Here is a 19522-nt window from a genome sequence, read left to right as displayed (position 1 = left end):
CACATTATTACATTGATATTATTACATAGACAGTAGTTGAAGCAGGCGATGACGGAAATGTTTAATGGCTGTCAACAGAGACAGACAAATACACTCATAAACCAAATAAGTCATACATCCCCAAAGTCAGGGAGATTATTCATGTTTTACTGAAGTAAAACTACAAAGCACACACACACAAAATGGAGATATTAAAACGGAAAGAAACGGGAGAAAAAAAACACAGGCTTTCAGTTGACAGACGGAAATATGTAAGAATTTAAACAGAGGAAAAAGTTAAGAGGACTATGGTCACGGATGGTGCTAGGAAATGCAACAAAACAAACAAACTCGCTATTCCCTTTAATGCTGGTGAAACAAAGCACCTCAAAAACCCAAACTTTGTAACTATCAGTCAATCTCAAACATTACTGAAGACAACCTCTACTTCTAATTCCCTCACATTGCTAGAAACGCAAACATTTTACAAACATCGTGAAAACCGAGTTCGCTTACAGGCCTACTACACTTGTAACAGCTTGACGTAGAAGTTGCCCTTAACCACAGATCTAGAATCAGATTACCCTCCCTCAATCCTAACCTTAACCTTTAGGAGGATGAAACAATATCTGAACCTAGACCAATGGTTAGGAGAAACCTCTACCTCCTCCTAGCCTACCCTATTGCCTTAGTAACAGATTTGGAAGTACTGGCTTGGTGATTTGAAGGGGCTTTTGTAATTGGACATTTCCATAGAAGAATACGTATTCTGATTGGTGCTTTTCTGCAGGGGGAGGGTGAAGGCGGGGGGTGTTTTGCATGTCTCGCGCTTAGTTCGGTCTGAGGTGGGGGGGCCTCCTTTGGTCTGAGGAGGGGTGGGGGTTCTGGTGGGTCTAGAGTTGGGGACCGTGGGGGCTGATTTGGCCGCTTCAGAAGACCCAGTCCTTCTTGTTATGGGGTTCAGATAGATCTGCATAGTCACTAAGTGAAGAGGTGAAATGAGGGGTAAGGGTGAAGGCCAAGGGCGAGAGTAGGGGACAAAATGAAGTTTGTAGGTGTGAGCAGGTGGTAAGGGGTTGAAGTGTTGGGAGGTGTGAGGGAAAGGGTGGAGATGACAAGAAGAGAAGGGAGGATGTGTGTGGAGGAGGGGGAATGGGAGGGGATGAGAAGTCATGGTGAGACATGGTGAGAAAATGAGAGAGAAGGATAAAACAAGTGTTCAAATACAGTGCTTACTTGTACTTTAGAAACCAGAAGATGCATTTGTCAAAGATAAGGTTCTAGCTTTCAGCAGATATTACTTCATAAACTTGACAGACGTTGTCTTTTCTGAGATAGATAATGAATGGGATCAGTAACAGGCGGTGGAGTATGCAGGCATAGTATACTAAACCAGACTAACATACCCTATAGATGGTTAAGAATGTTATTCCAGGAGGTTGGACTGAGGCCTACCTTTACAGTGAGTCACCTGCCTGGACCCTATGGACAAAACACAGAAGCGGGTCAGTCTATGTGGGAGGTATAGCATCCACTCTAACCATGTCACTCATACCATTTATCAATGGCATGTTACAGTAGGATCAATCTAACCAACAGTTGTTTCCCATTAGTCTGGCCGTTCCTCTCCCCAAGGTCCTGTTGTACAGCTCAGTGCTGCTCTCTGCCTGTGGGAAGAGCACACTACAGTAGAAATTCAATCATTTTCTTACCTACACTGGCTGCAGGCTCCTTGGTTTTGCTGCAAGGAGAGAATGAGAAAGGAGAAATTAGGCTCCATCATGCAAGCAGGGAAAGTATTGTCAATCTCACGCTCTAGTCTAGAACAAGGATGGACAACTCTTGTCCACGAGGGCTACAGTACTGGTGCTTTTAGTTGTTATACCAGGTTACCCAGACGCAGATATACGCCAGTATCTGATTGGGGGAAAAAAGCATGGAAATCAGCAGACCTTCAAGGACCAGAGTTGTAACTCCTGCTCTGGAGATCTATTTGAGCAAACGTAAGAGACGTATAGACTAGAACTGTACATTCAGAACACATTTAAACATCTCTTCCCTGTTAGGTCTACTGCCACAGACGTAGCTACCTTTCAGCTTTCTTAGTGCCGGGGGCTGTGGACCCCGGGGGGCCAGGTCGGGGGCCAGACCGAGCCGTTTTAGAGATACATGGACTCTCCTTCACACTGCCTACTGGACTCTTCACACCACTGAGGGAGAATGGAGGGGGGGGGGGAGAAATGTTAGAAAAAGTGAGAAAACCAAAAGTGTATGATCAATTTGTTGAACTGTATCTAGTGCTAGAGTTAGAGTAGAGGGATAGTAATCGTACTGTACCTCTCTGTGTTTGCAGGTGATGGTTAGTGATTGTGTACTGTACCTCTTGGCTGATGCTGGTGGTAAGGGGCTGTAGTTCCGTGCGGTGGATGTAGAGGGCAGTGTGGAGGTTGTGTAACTCTTCTTCAAAGAGGCAGGGCTGTTCATTGATGGTCTGCATGGCAGGGCCAGAGACACAGGCCTAGCTGCTGTTGCATAGGGGAAATATGGGTGAGGAGGGTATAAATGTATGTTTCTGTGTGTGTGTGGGTGTGTGGGTGTGTGTGTGTCCCCTCTGACTTCAAAATGGCCCGAGTTGCTCCCCTCCTCAAGAAACCAACACTCGACTCATCTGACGTCAAAAGCGCTAGACCTGTATCCCTTCTTTCTTTTCTTTCTAAAAAACTTGAGCGTGCTGTTTCTTATCAACTTCCTCGTTGTCTCTCTCAGAACGATGTTCTTGACCCTAACCAGTCAGGCTCCAAGATGGGTCACTCAACAGAGACTGCTCTACTCTGTGTCACGGAGGCTCTCCACACTGCCAAAGCTGACTCTCTTTCCTCTGTTCTCATCCTCCTAGATCTATTCGCTGCCTTCGACACCGTGAACCATCAGATCCTCTCCACCCTCTCAGGGCTGGGAGTCTCAGGCTCTGCACACTCTGATTGCATCCTACCTGGCAGGCCGCTCCTACCAGGTGACGTGGAGAGGATCTGTATCTGCACCACATACTCTCACTACTGGTGTCCCCCAGGGCTCGGTTCTAGGCCCTCTCCTCTTCTCTCTATTCACCAAGTCACTCGGCTCCGTCGTATCCTCACATGGTCTCTCCTACCATTGCTATGCGAATGACACTCAACTACTTTTCTCATTCCCCCTTATGACACCCAGGTGGCGACATGCATCTCTGCGTGCCTGGCAGATATCTCAACTTGGATGGAGATCCACCACCTCAAGCTCAACCTCGACAAGACGGAACTGTTCTTCTTCCCGGGGAAGGCCTGTCCGCTCAAAGACCAATCCATAACGGTTGACAACTCAGAAGAGGACTGGCCACCCCTCATAGCCTGGTTCCTCTCTACTTTTCTTCCTAGGTTTTGGCCTTTCTAGGGAGTTTTTCCTAGCCACTGTGCTTCTACACCTGCATTGCTTGCTGTTTGGGGTTTTAAGCTGGGTTTCTGTACATCACTTTGAGATATCAGCTGATGTAAGAAGGGCTATTTAAATACATTTGATTTGAACTCCACAGTGTCCCCCTCCCAGAGTGCAAAGAACCTAGGCGTGACCCTGGACAACACCCTGTCGTTCTCTGTAAACATCAAAGCAGTGATCCACTCCTGCAGGTTCATGCTCTATAACATCCGTAGAGTATGACCCTACCTCACACAGGAAGCGGCGCAGGTCCTAATCCAGGCACTTGTCCTCTCCAGTCTGGACTACCGCAACTCGCTGTTGGCTGGGCTCCTCGCTTGTGCCATCAAACCCCTGAAACTTATCCAGAACGCTGCAGCCCGCCTGGTTTTCAACCTTCCCAAGTTCTCTCATGTCACCCCGCTCCTCCACACTCTCCCTTGGCTTCCAGCGGAAGCTCGCATCCACTACAAGACCATGGTATTTGCCTACGGAGCAGCAAGGGGAACTGCCCCTCCCTACCTTCAGGCTATGCTCAAACCCTACACCCCAACCTGAGCACTACTATGGGAGGGTAGCACCCGCTCAGCCCAGTCCAAGCTCTTCTCTGTCCTGGTACCACAATGGTGGAACCAGCTTCCCCCTGAAGCAGACAGCAGAGTCCCTGTCCATCTTCCGAAAACATCGTATCCCACCCCACCCCCCTTTCTAGCTCTGACTCTACTGATAGCTGTTATTAAGGAAAAAATGTACTTTCTATGACTGTGATATGTGGTTGTCCCACCTAGCTATCTGTAGATGAATGCACCAACTGTAAGACACTCTGGATAAGAGCATCTGCTAAATGACTAAAATGTAAGTGTAAATGTGTGTGTGTGTGTGTGTATATATATATATGTAAACGTGTGTATGTGCTTGTGTTTGTGTACCTTTCCCAGCAGGTCCTTTCTTGGTGTTGGCGGCCTGGTGTTCCTCTGAGATGTTGAGTCTCTTGAGGACATCGGCCAGGGCCATCTTCAGCAGCTGAATCTCATCCTCCTGCATCTGCATCCTCTGCTCCAGGTACGTCAGGCGGTCCGCCACGTCCACGCCACTCGCAGCAGAGCTACGGTCATCTGGGGAGCGCAACCATAGATTGTGTTAGCCCACTGAGCTAAAGCCACTGCTCCAGGTACGTCAGATGGTCCACTATATCCATCCCGCCTGCCACCAAGTTAAGGTAACAACATAGGTCATGGTAATTCTTTGAGCTAAAGCCATTTATACCTAACCAACGCCACCAAAGGCACTGGCCATTGGGCAATGAAAGATCATGTTAGCAGCCACCCAAGAGTTTCTGATGGTACCAGGTGAGCGATACAGACTCGTCAAACTGAAGTCTTCACACTTCACACATATCGCTCCCAAAATAACAGAAATGCTGTAGACATAGAAGCTGAAACAAACAACACACACGCCACAGACAACAGACAGGCATCTGCATCCCTCTGACAGATTCCACTCGCATAAAAACCAAGAGACCATTTTCTATAAATGACATCAATAGGAAGAACAATCCTAAGAAATGGCACCATTTTGTAAATAGACGTAAAATCATTTTTAAACATAAGAGATCAAAAACTTGAACCATATGAGGGTAAAACCACAGAGATTAAATCGAAATACATTCGCTAATACAAAGACCAAGACAATAGACACCATCTGTGTGGTTTTAGTAGACGTAATCCCAATGAGATAGATGGTAATAAATGGCTGGTGGAACAGTAAACAAACAAACAGAACAGAAGCTGTCGTGTACCATTCGAAACTCTGTGGGGTGAGGAGTTGTCATAAAGATTCTTCACACTGGGTGACCCTTCCTCCGCTCCAGACCTCCTCCTCCTCCTCCTCCTCCTCTCTTTCACTGTCTGACAGACAATATCTTCTTCCTCCATTCAAGTGACCGTCGGCTCTCTCTCTCTCTCTCTTTTTCTTTATCTGCGTGTTCCATTGGCTAGTGTCTGCTCGGATCTCATCTCCACTGCTCCATCCTCTGTTCCAGTTTCGTCTCACACACACAGTAGAACCCACACTGAGCTCTCCTCTTTCCTCTCTTCCTCTCCTCTTCTGTCCTCTCCCGTCAGCCTCGCACCAGGATGATAAAAATGTACAGCAGAGATCTATTCTCTTCCTCTCCTCTTTACCTCTCTAACGGAATCACATCCAGATCAGAAAGAGTAGAATCCCAGTGCAGATGGAGTCCATGGTGAGGTTATGAAATGTTGATATTATCTATCTCTCCTTTGTCCTCCTTTATCACCCTTCCTCTCTCTCTCTCTGGGTGGTGTCTGCCAATGTAGGGCATGCTGATGTTTACAACATCGCTTAAAGCCTTGATCTGAGATTGTGTGTGTGTGTGTGTGTGCGTCCATGTGTGCGTGTGTGTATGTGTGTGTGTAGGGGTTAGGGTTAGTGTTTGATCATGCTTATACACTCTTGCTATCCTCTCAAATTCAGCCTGAACAGTAGGGTTCGGAGTGTGTGTATGTTTGGTGTGTGTATATGTATGTGTGTGTTATACAGTAGCACAATGATAATCCCCCAGACTGAGCCTCTTTGGTACGAGTGACCCCACCCCCACCCCGATAAACTTTGTCAGAGAAAAAGAGAGATGGACAGAAAGAAAGATGGAGAGAGAGAGAGGGTGTGATAGATGGAGAGTTAGACAGAAAGAGAGAGAGAGAGAGAAGCGAAAGAGGGAGAGAGAAAGGGAGCGAAAGAGCGATATAAAGCAAGGAGCGAGAGAGAATAATCGATAACGCTCCTCTCCTCACCCTAGTACAGGCTGCATGTCCTTGTGTTGTTCTCCTGTAAGCAGCTTGTCCAGTTCATCCATCAAATCAAATCACATTTCATTGGTCACATACACATGTTCAGCAGATGTTATTGCGGGTGTAGCGAAATGCTTGTGCTTCTAGCTCCAACAGTGCAGTAATATCTAACAAGTAACATCTAACAAATTACACAACACGTACCCAATACACACACATCTAAGTAGGAATGAGTTAAGACTATGTACATGTGGAACGAGCGATGTCAGAGCGGAACGGACTAAGGTCCAGGTCTTTCCGGGTCTTCTATTTACAGTAGTACATGTCACTCTGACTGATGGTGGCTAAAGGTGAAACACACCGGTGACTGACACACCGGTGACTGACACACCGTGCCAGTACACAGGAGATCTCACAGGTGGCACCGGGTGCGTCTAAAGCAGTCTTCCCTAAATAGTGGGTCAAGAAGGCCACAGATTGTAGTAGCTATTCTAATTATTTATCTACAGTAGCTATTATGTGTCTATAGTAACTTCAGCTTGGGCACGCTAACTGACAGACGTACTAAACTGTGCCTCGGCTTTGCCAGAAAACTGGTGAAAACCAATTTCTAAGGCTGGTTACAGTTCATCATAGTAGGAACAAACACACTGGCCATCCCAGAAGTCTAGCGGAGAGAAACAAGAGATCACCAACACCTTATTTGAGCAGGCTCCTAAATGAAAATTGATTTTAGCACTTAAAAGTTGTTGTATTTATTATTATTATTTTTTTTTTACATTTTTTACAGTAAAGTCATTCAGTGTTTTTAATGAGAACTGTGAAGAGACCGGAAATGATGCTGAAAGACCAATAAACTCAACTAATAAACTAAACTAATGGTCAGGAGGTAAGCCTCTCTATGTAGCCATACTGTAGATGAGTCCAGGCAGAGGCTGCTATATGTCTCTGTGACTTAGTGTTTCTGTTCCTGTCTTTGGCTGTGACATCAGGCCTGTGCCACCTCCAGAGACCCCATATGGGACCGGGATTAGAATAGCCCATAATCCCAGACCTGGAAAAGGGAATTAGTAGAACACAGCTCAATCTCTGCTGCTGCTGCATATCCTACCCACACACGCATGCACACACGCTCACACGCAGGTTATACACACACATGCTCATGCTAATGGGATTATGTAGACTCACGCTACACAACGTAGCAACAACCCTAAAACAAACATTTAGAAAACAGAACGGAACTCTAGGCCTATAGCAGTGATGGTGATGGAGAGAGAAGTCATCTGGGATTCTCCTCTCCCAGATGGTGTGTTTTTGTGAATGGCAGAATGATCAGATGTCTATTCATATAACAACTTCACAACCCTGCTGCATACCCACACATACCCCCCCCTGAAATTAATCCACTGACACCAATACTCCCAAGTGTGCAAAGCTTTGTGCAAAGCTTTCCAAAATATAATTATACAATTTTAACAAATTCAAAGACACCCCCCCCCCCCGAGCCTGTCCTTCTGTTACTTTACCTATGCGAATTGTACCCCACCTCTCCACCTCTCTATTCCCCACACCCTTAGCCATCCCACACCTACAGTACCTATCATGAAGTCTGTGTCTGGAGCCAGCAGGGAGTCGTGGTGGTAGGTCTCCCTGAAAGAGGGCCTCCTCAGTCCCGTCTCCTCCATCCCCAACCCCTGGTCCACCAACTCCTCCATGGGACTGTCTTCCATCGACATCCCAGACGCCAGGCCTACCCGCCTCTGTGTGTGTGTGTGTATGTGTGGGGCTCCTACGAAAGGCTGAGGGTTACTCACTTTCCTCCTCCTCCTCCTCCTCCGCCTCCTCCTCCTCCACTGAGCTCATCAGTGACCTTCCCTAAACCGCTAAACCCTCCCTCCCCTCCTTTCCTCCCTCCCTCTCGCCATAGAGGAGTGTAGATGGGGCGTAGAGGGAGATGGGGGGATGATGATATCATTACGGAGAGATTAAAGGCCCTGGTAAGCCATCTCAAGCCCTCAGCCACGGATAACAGGACAGGGGAGGGAGAGAAGGAGGGAGGAAGAAGATGGGGAGGAAGGTACAAGAGTGGATGGCAGGAAGGGAGAGAGAGAGGAGGGGAAAGGTGAGAGGGCACCTGGTCTCAGACAGGTTAACTGCAGCTTCCACCTAAGATGTGGGCAGGGGCTGCATTTGTGTCTCTATCTGGGTGTAAACAACACATTCTTAGAGCTACAGTGAGAATGGCTCACACACACTCTTCATGTTCCTCACCAAAGATGCATGGGATTTGTATTGGTACTAAACTGCCTAAACCAGAGCGCTTGCATCAGATTGCCAGCTGGTCTGGCTGCTGCAGCGAAGGCCTAATAGGGCTGATGAGCAACAGAAGATTAGGAAGGAAAACTTGATCAAGTAAAAGCATGGACAATAAACTGGCCAAGGTATTTATAATTATGGGGGTGGCAGCTCCGGATTAAGGTTGCCCAATGATCAAGGATCGGCTCCACCTAGGGTTGCAAAAATCCAGTAACTTTCCCAAGATTCCCAGGTTTTCCAGAAATGGATGGATGGAGGATTCCAGATTCCTGCTTATTCCGGGAATCTTCCAGCCGGGATTTCAGGAAAACTGGGGAATTTTGGGAAAGTTCCCAGATTTTTGCAACACTAGCTCCAACACTCTCCAATCCTACCATTAATTATTACGGGGGAAACACTCAAACTGACTTTAGATGAGTGTTTAGGGATAACTATACTACTATTCCCATGATCCAGGAATGGAAGAGTTCAACAACAGACGAAAGGGTATTAGGTACAGGAAGGGCCTCAACAATAAGAACTACAGTAAGCTTCTTCCTTTCTGTCTATTTTGCACTTACTATATTGCAAGCAGATGCTCTGCCAACCCAAGTGTTCTGCACTGTACATTATTACTAAGTGTTTGCACTGCTCACTGCTGATGTAGCATAGCTAAGCTGGTTGTTCACTGCCTGCGGTTAGTTTGAGCTAGCATTGCCTTATGTAGTGGCATCACCTTCCTTAAGACCTGAGGTGCCGCTGGTAACTGTCCCTCTCACCCATAGAAGCCACCGAGCCTTTCCCGGTTTAATACCTACAGTACTGATGGGAGTATGTACTGCTGGTGCCTCAGGTGGCTTACAGTACTGACTGGAGTGTGTATTCGGCCTACAGTACTGATGGGCGTGAGGATTGCCAGGGACAGATTAAGGGCAGTTTTTTTATTGTACAATATTAGGAGGCAATACAGTTGAAGTCGGAAGTTTACATACACTTAGGGTGGAGTCATTAAAACTCGTTTTTAAACCACGCCACAAATTTCTTGTTAACAAACTATAGTTTTGGCAAGTCGGTTAGGACATCTACTTTGTGCATGACAAGTCATTTTTCCAACAATTGTTTACAGATAGATTATTTCACTTATAATTCACTGTATCACAATTCCAGTGGGTCAGAAGTTTACATACACTAAGTTGACTGTGCCTTTAAACAGCTTGGAAAATTCCAGAAAATGATGTCATGGCTTTAGAAGCTTCTGATAGGCTAATTGACATCATTTGAGTCAATTGGAGGTGTACCTGTGGATGTATTTCAAGGCCTACAGTTGAAGTCGGAAGTTTACATACACCTTAGCCAATTACATTTTTCACAATTCCTGACATTTAATCCAAGTAAAACTTCTGTCTTAGGTCAGTTAGGATCACCACTTTATTTTAAGAATGTGAAATGTCAGAATAATAATAGAATGATTTATTTCAGCTTTTATTTCTTTCATCTCATTCCCAGTGGGTCAGAAGTTTACATACACTCAATTAGTATTTGGTAGCATTGCCTTTAAATTGTTTAACTTGGGTCAAATGTTTCGGGTAGCCTTCCACAAGCTTCCCACAATAAGTTGGGTGAATTTTGGCCCATTCCTCCTGACAGAGCTGGTGTAACTGAGTCAGGTTTGTAGGCCTCCTTGCTTACACGCTTTTCAGTTCTGCCCACAAATTGTATATTGGATTGAGGTCAGGGCTTTGTGATGGCCACTCCAATACCTTGACTTTGTTGTCCTTAAGCCATCTTGCCACAACTTTGGAAGTATGCTTGGGGTCATTGTCCATTTGGAAGACCCATTTGCGACTAAGCTTTAACTTCCTGACTGATGTCTTGAGATGTTGCTTCAATATATCCACATAATTTCCCCTCCTCATTATGCCATCCATTTTGTGAAGTGTACTAGTCCCTTCTGCAGCAAAGCACCCCCACAACATGATGTTGCCACCCTGTGCTTCAAGGTTGGGATGGTGTTCTTCGGCTCGCAAGTCTCCCCCTATTTCCTCCGAACATAACAATGGTCATTATTGCCAAACAGTTCTATTTTTGTTTCATCAGACCAGAGGACATTTCTCCAAAAAGTACAATCTTTGTCCCCATGTGCAGTTGCAAACCGTAGTTTGGCTTTTTCATGACGGTTTTGGAGCAGTGGCTTCTTCCTTGCTGAGCGGCCTTTCAGGTTATGTCGATATAGGACTCGTTTTACTGTGGATATAGATACTTTTGTACCTGTTTTATCCAGCATCTTCACAAGGTCCTTTGCTGTTGTTCGGGGATTCATTTGCACTTTTCGCAGCAAAGTACGTTCATCTCTAGGAGACACAACGCCTCTCCTTCCTAAGCGGTATGACGGCTGCGTGGTCCCACGGTGTTTATACTTGCATACTATTGTTTGTACAGATGAACGTGGTACCTTCAGGTGTTTGTAAATTGCTCCCAAGGATGAACCAGACTTGTGGTGAGGTCTTGGCTTTTCTGAGGTCTTGGCTGATTTCTTTTTGATTTTCCAATGATTTCAAGCAAAGAGGGGGGCTGCATCTCGGGCCCCTCACAGGCCTGGGACCAGTGGCTTCAGCCCCGGTAAGCCTCTGCATTAACCTGGCCCTGAGGATTGCAGGTGCTCCAGGACTACAGTATTGATCATCATTTGGCTAATTGGCTGCTGTCCCATTTCACAGACACCGGTGCAAAAATAATGGGCCAGTGTTTCAGAAATACCCGTGACGAGTTCTGGTCCCAGTCCGTCCTTGCTGCTATTAAAGACATGCTCCGGAACTTTGGTGACTACAAAGTATTATTTAAACCTTCCGCTTTGGGCTGTATGTGTCAATGGGTAGGCTGCATACATGCATAAATCAGCGGAATTACTGTCTTACCTCAATTAGCCAAGAAATCCCTAGTTTGAAAGCAAGTGTTTTCCCCCACGTAGGCCAGCCCCATAGCAATTTGATATCTAGCCAATGAGCTTTAGCCACTCGTCATTTGAGCGACAGCTAGCAATGTGCACACACAGCAAACCGAGAGAGCAATGACGCAGCGCACATATCTGCACCTATGTGACGTAGTACGCAATTCTCGGGGACAACTTTTGGCTCACGAGCGCTACTTTTAGAACTACTGGCTAAAAAGTAAACAGTAGTACCAAAGACTCTCTTTAATGTTTGAAGTGGTAAAAACAAATGTGAAAGCCTGCTGGAGTTGTTGAGTTGTCAGATCCTCCCGTTGATTGGTCAGTGGTCCCTCTGGAAGTCTGTACCGTCTATGTGTCTGTAATTCTGTCTGTAAATCAGTACTGCCGGGGTGTCTGTAATTCTGTCTGTGTAATGGACATCAATAGGTGTGCTGTGCTAGCGTCTGGCCACTCAGAGCACTGGACATTCCTAATGCCATGAGCTGGGATAAGCAACGCACAAAGACGGGCCGAGGAAAGAGAGAAGGCCAAAGCATATGTCCCGAACCTGTAGTATAACTACTGACACCTTGTTGGTTGCAACTAACATAACAGTATACCTTGAGCCATGATGACAGGTTAGTAATTTGAACACAAAACAAACAATGAACATACACCAGAATCGGATTAAAAGACAGACCACCATTTTTTTTTCTCACAAAGGACTTAAAACTTTATAAATAGTCTGTCAATGGTACATTAAATCAGCAGGGATTGTTACAGAAACAGCCTTGTACACTGCTAGCTAGAAACAAATTACTACAACCTCTGTGTAATAATCTCCATTCAATAATTTCATCTTGAAAACTCATAAATTACTAATACAAAGAAACCAATCATTTTTTCAATTAATTAAATATATTTTCCAAATAAGTTAAATTGAAATCTTTATATATTGTATTGTTTACCCCATTTAAATATTGCTTTATTTTTTATATAATCATCAGCCGGGTCGTTCCACAAATGGGTGCCTTTTGCGTCCCTTTGATATATTAAATTGATATTATGCACGAATATTGAATCTTAAAAGCCTGTTTAAATGCAGTGCCCTTAATTTAGATCTCACGGAGAATTCAATAAATCCAATATTTTTTATATGAATATCAACCCTGTCACTTCTAGGAAGATTTCAACCCACTTAATCCAAACATTTCTCCCAGTTTCACCATCATTGTAAAGCTGTAGATATTTTTGTTGCTTTGACAAAGTCATTTCTGAAGATTATTTATTTAAATGTGAGTAGGGATTCATTTACATCTGTCCCGCATTTTAAGGTCAACCCTGTTACGTGCATTGAACTCTTGTTTTTAATATGGTGAAACTATTCCTTTTTAAATATTATTATTAAATATTAAATCTTGAACATCTAACAGTCAAATCATAGTGTAAAAGCATGCGAGGCGGTTCTAGTTGTTTTGGGCCATTTTCTGAGCATAACACATCGACCCTAGAAACTCCCCTTTTCACACACCCAGCTTTCATTCCCCCTGTCACGAGGGAATTGATGGCTGATTTAAGATGAAATCGTCAACCCTGTTACGGTCAAACCTGTTACGGTCAACCCTGTTACGGTCAACCCTGTTACTTTATTTGGCACTTAATAGGCACTTACTATAGTCATTTTTGTTATTTAACCTCTTGAGATGGGAAACATGTTTTAATTCATTTGAACAGGTGTTCTTTATGACATCATGTTAAAATGAGGCGAAATCAAACGTTTTGTTTATACCAAGACACACTTCTCGAAAGGCACCGAATTGTTGGAACGACCCAGCTACAGGTCTAGCAGAAATACTACTACAGCACAGTGGAATGGCTGTCGCACGTGTACAGAGGGTCAGGGGTCACAAGGTCAGGATTCAGATATGTACACTTAATATTTCATAAAACTCTATTTAGCTGGTATTTATCTAGTATTCATTTAGCTGGTATTTATCTAGTATTCGGAAGGAAATTAAGTGGTAACAAATGAAACCTTCTGTAACCAAATTATACATTCCAATGAATTATAAGAAACTAAAATGTAATTATTAGGTAACTAATTACTATTTTACCATGCAAATTCAAAGTAAATACCAGGTAAATACTGGACTGTAAAATAACGTGTAACCAATATCTCTCAGGTAGGGACCTCAGATATCTTGTCCCAACACCTATAGTCAGAAATGAATCAAAACGTAACCAAACCCTTCCCATTTTTGTTCTTATTTCTGTTCTTACTGGTTTTTGGTCAAATTTCAACTTCTGACTTGTGATTCAAATCCAAAACTAATCTAAAATAAGATGTTTTTTTTCTTCCTCGATTTACACATACATTTGTCAAAAATAGTCCCTCTGAAAAATATATTGCATATGCCATTTTAAGAAATTGACATAAAATAGTTTCGATAAGGAGAAATTGTAAAGTAGGAGAATATATGACTTATTATATATTTTTTTAAACAATCTGAGCACCAATAGGAAGAAAATGCCTATTGATCATTTTTAAATTTAAACTTATATATGATTTTTCATATACAAGCTTTGTTTAGTCGCTATTTTGGGGTATGATTCAAACTGTTAGAATGGAGAAAGTTTAAGATGGCTTTTGGGTATTATTCAAAACTTTGCAGATTAGGCCAGCAATAGAACATTTGCACAGTAAGAAAGCAATCCAAGGTACTCTTTCCTATTAAAAAGTACCAACTCAGTCAGACACTGCCGTTTTGTCTAGGACTAAACGTGACAGACAGACACTTCTGCAGAAGGTTACAAGGCAATGTTGAATGATTGTGGTAAAAAAAAAAAAACAACACATCTCAATAATGCGTATCAAAAATACATTTTTCAGAGATTCCAACCCAAACCTCTGAGACATCACATTACATCATTCCGCACAGCGAGTTACACCAATATGCCAACTCGTACCTGAACCACCTGGACAGTGTGGATAAATACCAATAATACCAGTGTGGATCCACGATTTACAGGAATGATTTATCAGCGTACACATTATTTCATTAGATGGATATGACAGGTAACATATAGACCAGGGCCAACCGTCCTCCTGGAGAGCTACTGGGAATGCAGGTTTTTGCTCCAGCCCTCCTTCAACTAACACACCTGATTCTACTAATCAGCTGTTAGAGCAGGGCTGGAGCGAAAGCCTGCATACACAGTAGCTCGCTAAGAGTAAGGTCGTCCACCCCTGAAGTAACACATAGATAGTATGCTGGCGGATGTCTCTAATAGTAAAACACATGAAGTAGTTATGCATTGATAAAGTTGCCATGACACAGCCTTAGTTTCCATTCTCTACTAAGCACACAGACAGTAATAATACACAGTATTGTCTCCCGTTATAATATATTAGTAGCTGAACATAAATCAGAACACAATCATAGACGTTCTAATTAAGGAATGGATTAGTGCAATCTAACGAGGGAGGGAAGGAGACGAGACGAGGGAGGAGAAGACTAGGAGGAGGAGGAAAGGAGTGGTGGGTGGTGCTCTGCTTTGTGACATCCTTTGGTTTATCTTGGAGAGGGCGGAGCTTCGAAGGGTGGAAAAGGACGAGGAATAGAATTAGAATGAGTAGAAGGGAAACGTTCCACTACATGTGGATCAGCGGCCATATTGGATGTCCCATGTTGGAATGTTGAATGAATTGATGCTTATCACTTGGAATCCATGAGAATTTTCAGTGTTCTACACAAACAACAATGGCAAATTGTGTTTTGTCTCACATATTGGGTGGGCCAGGTGAAATCGATGTGGATTTTGACTTTGTCCATTCTACTCATCCAATTTCTATGGGGTGAGACTAGCTGCCTTAAGCCCTACCTTCAAGTCACAAGGCAAGTTATGGGGAACAACAATATTACAAAAAGTTAAGATAGACATGTATAATAAGCAATGGTGTCTGCAATACCTTAGAATTTCACCCTTTTGAACACTCCAGAGAGGTGGGCACTTACATCATCAACAATCCTCCTTTTGATAGGCCAATGCAGAGCCAGAGAGGTGTTAGCCTCTCTAGTAAGGGGTCTCACAATTGGACCGTTCGACAAAAGCACAACGGCAGTCCTCATTTAGGAACAGAAAAAGGGGGTAGGGGGGATCACAAATGACCCTATTCTCCATATAGTGCACTGTCTTTGACCAAAGGCCTATACAGTTCCCTACTAAGTAGTGCACTACATGGGAAATAGGGTATGATTTGAGACTCAGCTAGAGCTGAAGGTTAGTGTGTTGTGTTCTGTTCTCACAAAGCAAGAGAGTGTTCAGTGTTTCCCTTAGGATTCTTTCCAGCAGCGGTGGCAAAGTTAGCGTGGGGGGCGGGAGGGTTGGCTTGGTAGTATGCGTGTCCAATGGTGTGGATTCCGACCAAACATTTTAGAGCCCCGCCTCCTGGCCGCATAGTGCTGTTTTAAAACACATTTCCTGCAATTCTACAGATTTTGGCATGAGGCTGAGAGAAAATGTTACCATTTTAAAGCTAGTAAAGTAGTGTTTCCTGTGTTCTTAAGCCAGGGGTAGGCAACTAGATTTTGCAACGGGACATTTTTGTCCAAGCGGATGGTCGGGGAGCCGGAATATATTTATAATAATTTGTACACTGCAAATTGGCCTTGATTACATTGAGACATGATCACATGTCTCTTTTTATTTGTGGGAATACTTGGGAAAATATTTCCTAAATTAAAGTATTATTTTGCTCTATTCCTGGTGATTTTGAAGTCTTTTTTTTAAATCAAAAACTAAAAAATATGCAGAGCCTGTAGCTGACCCCTGTCTTATGCTATCTGAGTGACTTATAACATTATAACAAAATTAATGGGGCGCCATGACATTTTTTGAATTTTGGATTTTCCCTGACTGTCTATATTTTATTCTGGTGGTTGTTAGTTTCAAAAATGTATATATATAGCTCCATTATCTATTCTACATACTTTATATGTAGTTTTAGTCATTTAGGTTTACACAGAAAACTTTTTACCATCCCAATTTTTATATTTACAGTACCCGTCAAAAATTTGGACACACACGACCAGCTCTAGGAAGAAATGCAGAAATGTTTTGGTACCCTCTGTGCCTCGATACAATCCTGTCTCGGAGCTCTACGAACAAGTCCTTCGACCTCATGTCTTGGTTTTTGCTCTGACATGCAATGTCAACTGTGGGACCTAAAATAGACAGGTGTGTGCCTTTCCAAATCATGTCCCATCAATTGAATTTACCACAGGTGGACTCCAAGTTGTAGAAACATCTCAAGGATGATCAATGGAAAAATGATTCACCTGAGCTTATGTAAATCAGGTATTTCTTTTTTTTGTTGGTTTTAAATTAGCAAAAATGTCTAAAAACCTGTTTTCACTTTGTCATTATGGGGTATTGTGTGTAGATTGATGAGGATTTGTATTTATTTAATACATTTTAGAATATGGCTGTAACTGAACAAAATGTGGCAAAAGGGAAGGGGCATGAATACTTTCCGAATGCACTGTATGCCTTGATGACAGCTTTGCACACTCTTGGCATTCTCTCAACCAGCTTCACCTGGAATGCTTTTTCAACAGTCTTGAAGGAGTTCTCACATAGCTGAAAATTTCGGGATGCTGGCTTCTAGGCAGAGTTCCTCTGTCCAGTGTTCTTTTGCCCATCTTAATCTTTTCTTTTTATTGGCCAGTCTGAGATATGGCTTTTTCTTTGCAACTCTGCCTAGATTGCCAGCATCCCGGAGTCGCCTCTTCACGGTTGATGTTGAGACTGGTGTTTTGCGGGTACTATTTAATGAAGCTTCCAGTTGAGGACTTGTGAGGCGTCTATTTCTCAAACTAGACACCCTAATGTACTTGTCCTCTTGCTAAGTTGTGCACCGGGGCCTCCCAATCCTCTTTCTATTCTATTCAGTTTTCAGCTGTGCTAACATAATTGCAAAAGGGTTTTCTATGATCAATTAGCCTTTTAAAATGATAAACTTGGATTAGCTAACACAACGTGCCATTGGAACATAGGAGTGATGGTTGCTGATAATGGGCCTCTGTACGCATATGTAGATATTCCATTAAAAAATCTGCTGTTTCCAGCTACAATAGTCATTTACAACATGAACAATGTCTACACTGTATTTCTGATCAATTTGATGTTATTTTAATGGACAAAAAATTTGCTTTTCTTTAAAAAACAAGGACATTTCTAAGTGACTCCAAACTTTTGAACGGTAGTTTTTATATATATATATATATATATATATATATATATATATATATATATATATATATATACACATATATACATGCACAGTGTAGGGATGCACGATATATCGGTAAGCATATCGGAATCGGACGATATTAGCTAAAAATGCCAGCACTGGCCCGATGTCTAGTTTAACGCTGAAGTGCAAAACCGATGTTAAAGCTGACGTGCATACCTATATAACATAGGTAGATGACATAATGACGCCACGAAAAATACAGCTCTACACAGAACAAAAGCAGAAAAATACTAAGCACACACTTCCAACAACTAAACAAGTTCAAGTCGAGCAGTCATTTGAAAGAGTAAGAAAATTTCAGTGAGACAACTCCAAGGCGAAATCCATTAACGCCAAGATAATGGAATTCATTGCCCTTGACAATCAACCGTTCACTGTCGTGGATGTTGGCTTTCACCAACTGATCCAGCACCTCGAGCCCCAGTACACACTACCAAGAATGCGCTATTTTTCAGATGTTGCCCTACCGGAGTTACGCAGTATTTTTGAAACGCACATCCCTGAGCTACTTGCTATGGGCGTCACTGCTATTAGCTTCACGACTGAAATTTGGACCAGTGATGTCAGCCCCATGAGCATGCTGAGTCTGACAGCACAGTGGGTCGACGAGGATTTCATACCGAGGAAAGCCGTATTGCATGCTCAAGAATGTGCTGGTTCTCATACTGCTGCTCTTTCAATGGCATTTGAGAACATGTTTGAAACTCGGAAACATGAACACACTCCTAGCTCCATTTGAACAACTGACTGGAGAAATAAACTCTTCAACTGCGTCTGCAGCAGACGTGATACCCTCTGTCATGGCATTGAAACACCTGCTCAACAAAACTGCCGACACAGACCGTGGGGTTAAAACTTGCAAAAGTACTCTACAAGAGGCTGTGAACAAGCGATTCGGTGGCATTCTCTCTGAGCCTCTTTACTGTGTTGCCACCATGCTCGATGCTAGTTACAAGAACCACTACTTCGATGCAGACAAGAAACGGTTTACGTGAAATGTTACAGACACAGCTGGACAAGATGGAAACGGACACAGTGACAATGCGCACCGAGGAAGAGAGGCCACTGACAGACAGAGCTAAAACTTCACTGCTTGACATGTATGATGAAATCCTGGTCGAGACTGAACAAATGAACAACGAAACAGCATAGCAAGTAAGTGAAAGAAATAGGTTTTACTGGTAATGGGGACATACAGTGCCTTGCAAAAGTATTCACCCCCTTGGCATTTTTCCTATTTTGTTTTCTTACAACCTGGAATTAAAATGGACAACATGCCTACCACTTTGAAGATGCAAAATATTTTTGTTTTATTGTGAAACAAACAACAAATAAGACAAAAAAGGAAAACTTGAGTGTGCATAACTATTCACCCCCCCAAAGTCAATACTTTGTAGAGACACATTTTGCAGAAATTACAACTGCAAGTCTCTTAGGGTATGTCTCTCGAACCTTGGCACATCTAGCCACTGGGATTTTTGCACATTCTTCAAGGCAAATCTGCTCCAGCTCCTTCAAGTTGGATGGGTTCCTGCTGGTGTACAGCAATCTTTGTCATACCACAGATTCTCAATTGGATTGAGGTCTGGGCTTTGACTAGGCCATTCCAAGACATTTAAATATTTTCCCTTAAACCACTCAAGTGTTGGTTTAGCAGTATGCTTAAGGTCATTGTCCTACTGGAAGGTGAACCTCTGTCCCAGTCTCAAATCTCTTGAAGACTGAATCAGGTTTCCCTCAAGAATT

At 43.3% G+C, this 19522-nt stretch overlaps 1 protein-coding gene across 5 annotated transcripts; it reads right to left on the bottom strand.

Moving 5' to 3' along the window:
- Positions 1-36: 36 nt before the first annotated feature.
- Positions 37-8049, bottom strand: LOC115174493 (echinoderm microtubule-associated protein-like 1). Of its 5 annotated transcripts, XR_003871786.1 has the most exons (8): positions 7834-8048; positions 4356-4541; positions 2360-2504; positions 2070-2189; positions 1692-1720; positions 1435-1461; positions 1216-1308; positions 865-960 (listed from the first exon to the last, which is right to left on the bottom strand). XR_003871786.1 is itself a non-coding variant. In XM_029733077.1 (7 exons), exons 1-7 carry the CDS (start codon positions 7970-7972, stop codon positions 668-670), a joined length of 936 nt encoding a protein of 311 aa, XP_029588937.1. In that variant the 5' UTR covers positions 7973-8048; the 3' UTR covers positions 37-667. The 5 variants fall into 5 exon arrangements, 4 of the variants coding, with proteins under 4 accessions (XP_029588937.1, XP_029588938.1, XP_029588939.1 ...); XM_029733077.1 differs by lacking the exon at positions 1216-1308 and having other exon boundaries at positions 37-960; positions 2360-2501; XM_029733078.1 differs by lacking the exons at positions 1216-1308; positions 7834-8048 and adding an exon at positions 5225-5735 and having other exon boundaries at positions 37-960.
- Between the last annotated feature and the right edge of the window lie 11473 nt (positions 8050-19522).

The sequence above is a fragment of the Salmo trutta genome, chromosome 35 (genome assembly GCF_901001165.1).
Source record: "Salmo trutta chromosome 35, fSalTru1.1, whole genome shotgun sequence".
NCBI lineage: Eukaryota > Metazoa > Chordata > Actinopteri > Salmoniformes > Salmonidae > Salmo > Salmo trutta.
Note: the sequence above shows the minus strand (reverse complement) of the source record. Positions and strands in the feature narration are given on the sequence as shown.

Coding starts and splice junctions, on each gene's coding strand:
- LOC115174493 (XM_029733077.1), bottom strand. CDS start 7,972: ATGTCGATGGAAGACAGTCCCATGGAGGAGTTGGTGGACCAGGGGTTG. Junction 4,542..7,833: donor AGACACAGACTTCATGATAG/GTACTGTAGGTG, acceptor TGCGCTCCCCAG/ATGACCGTAGCTCTGCTGCG. Junction 1,721..2,069: donor GGCACTAAGAAAGCTGAAAG/GTAGCTACGTCT, acceptor CTCTCCTTGCAG/CAAAACCAAGGAGCCTGCAG.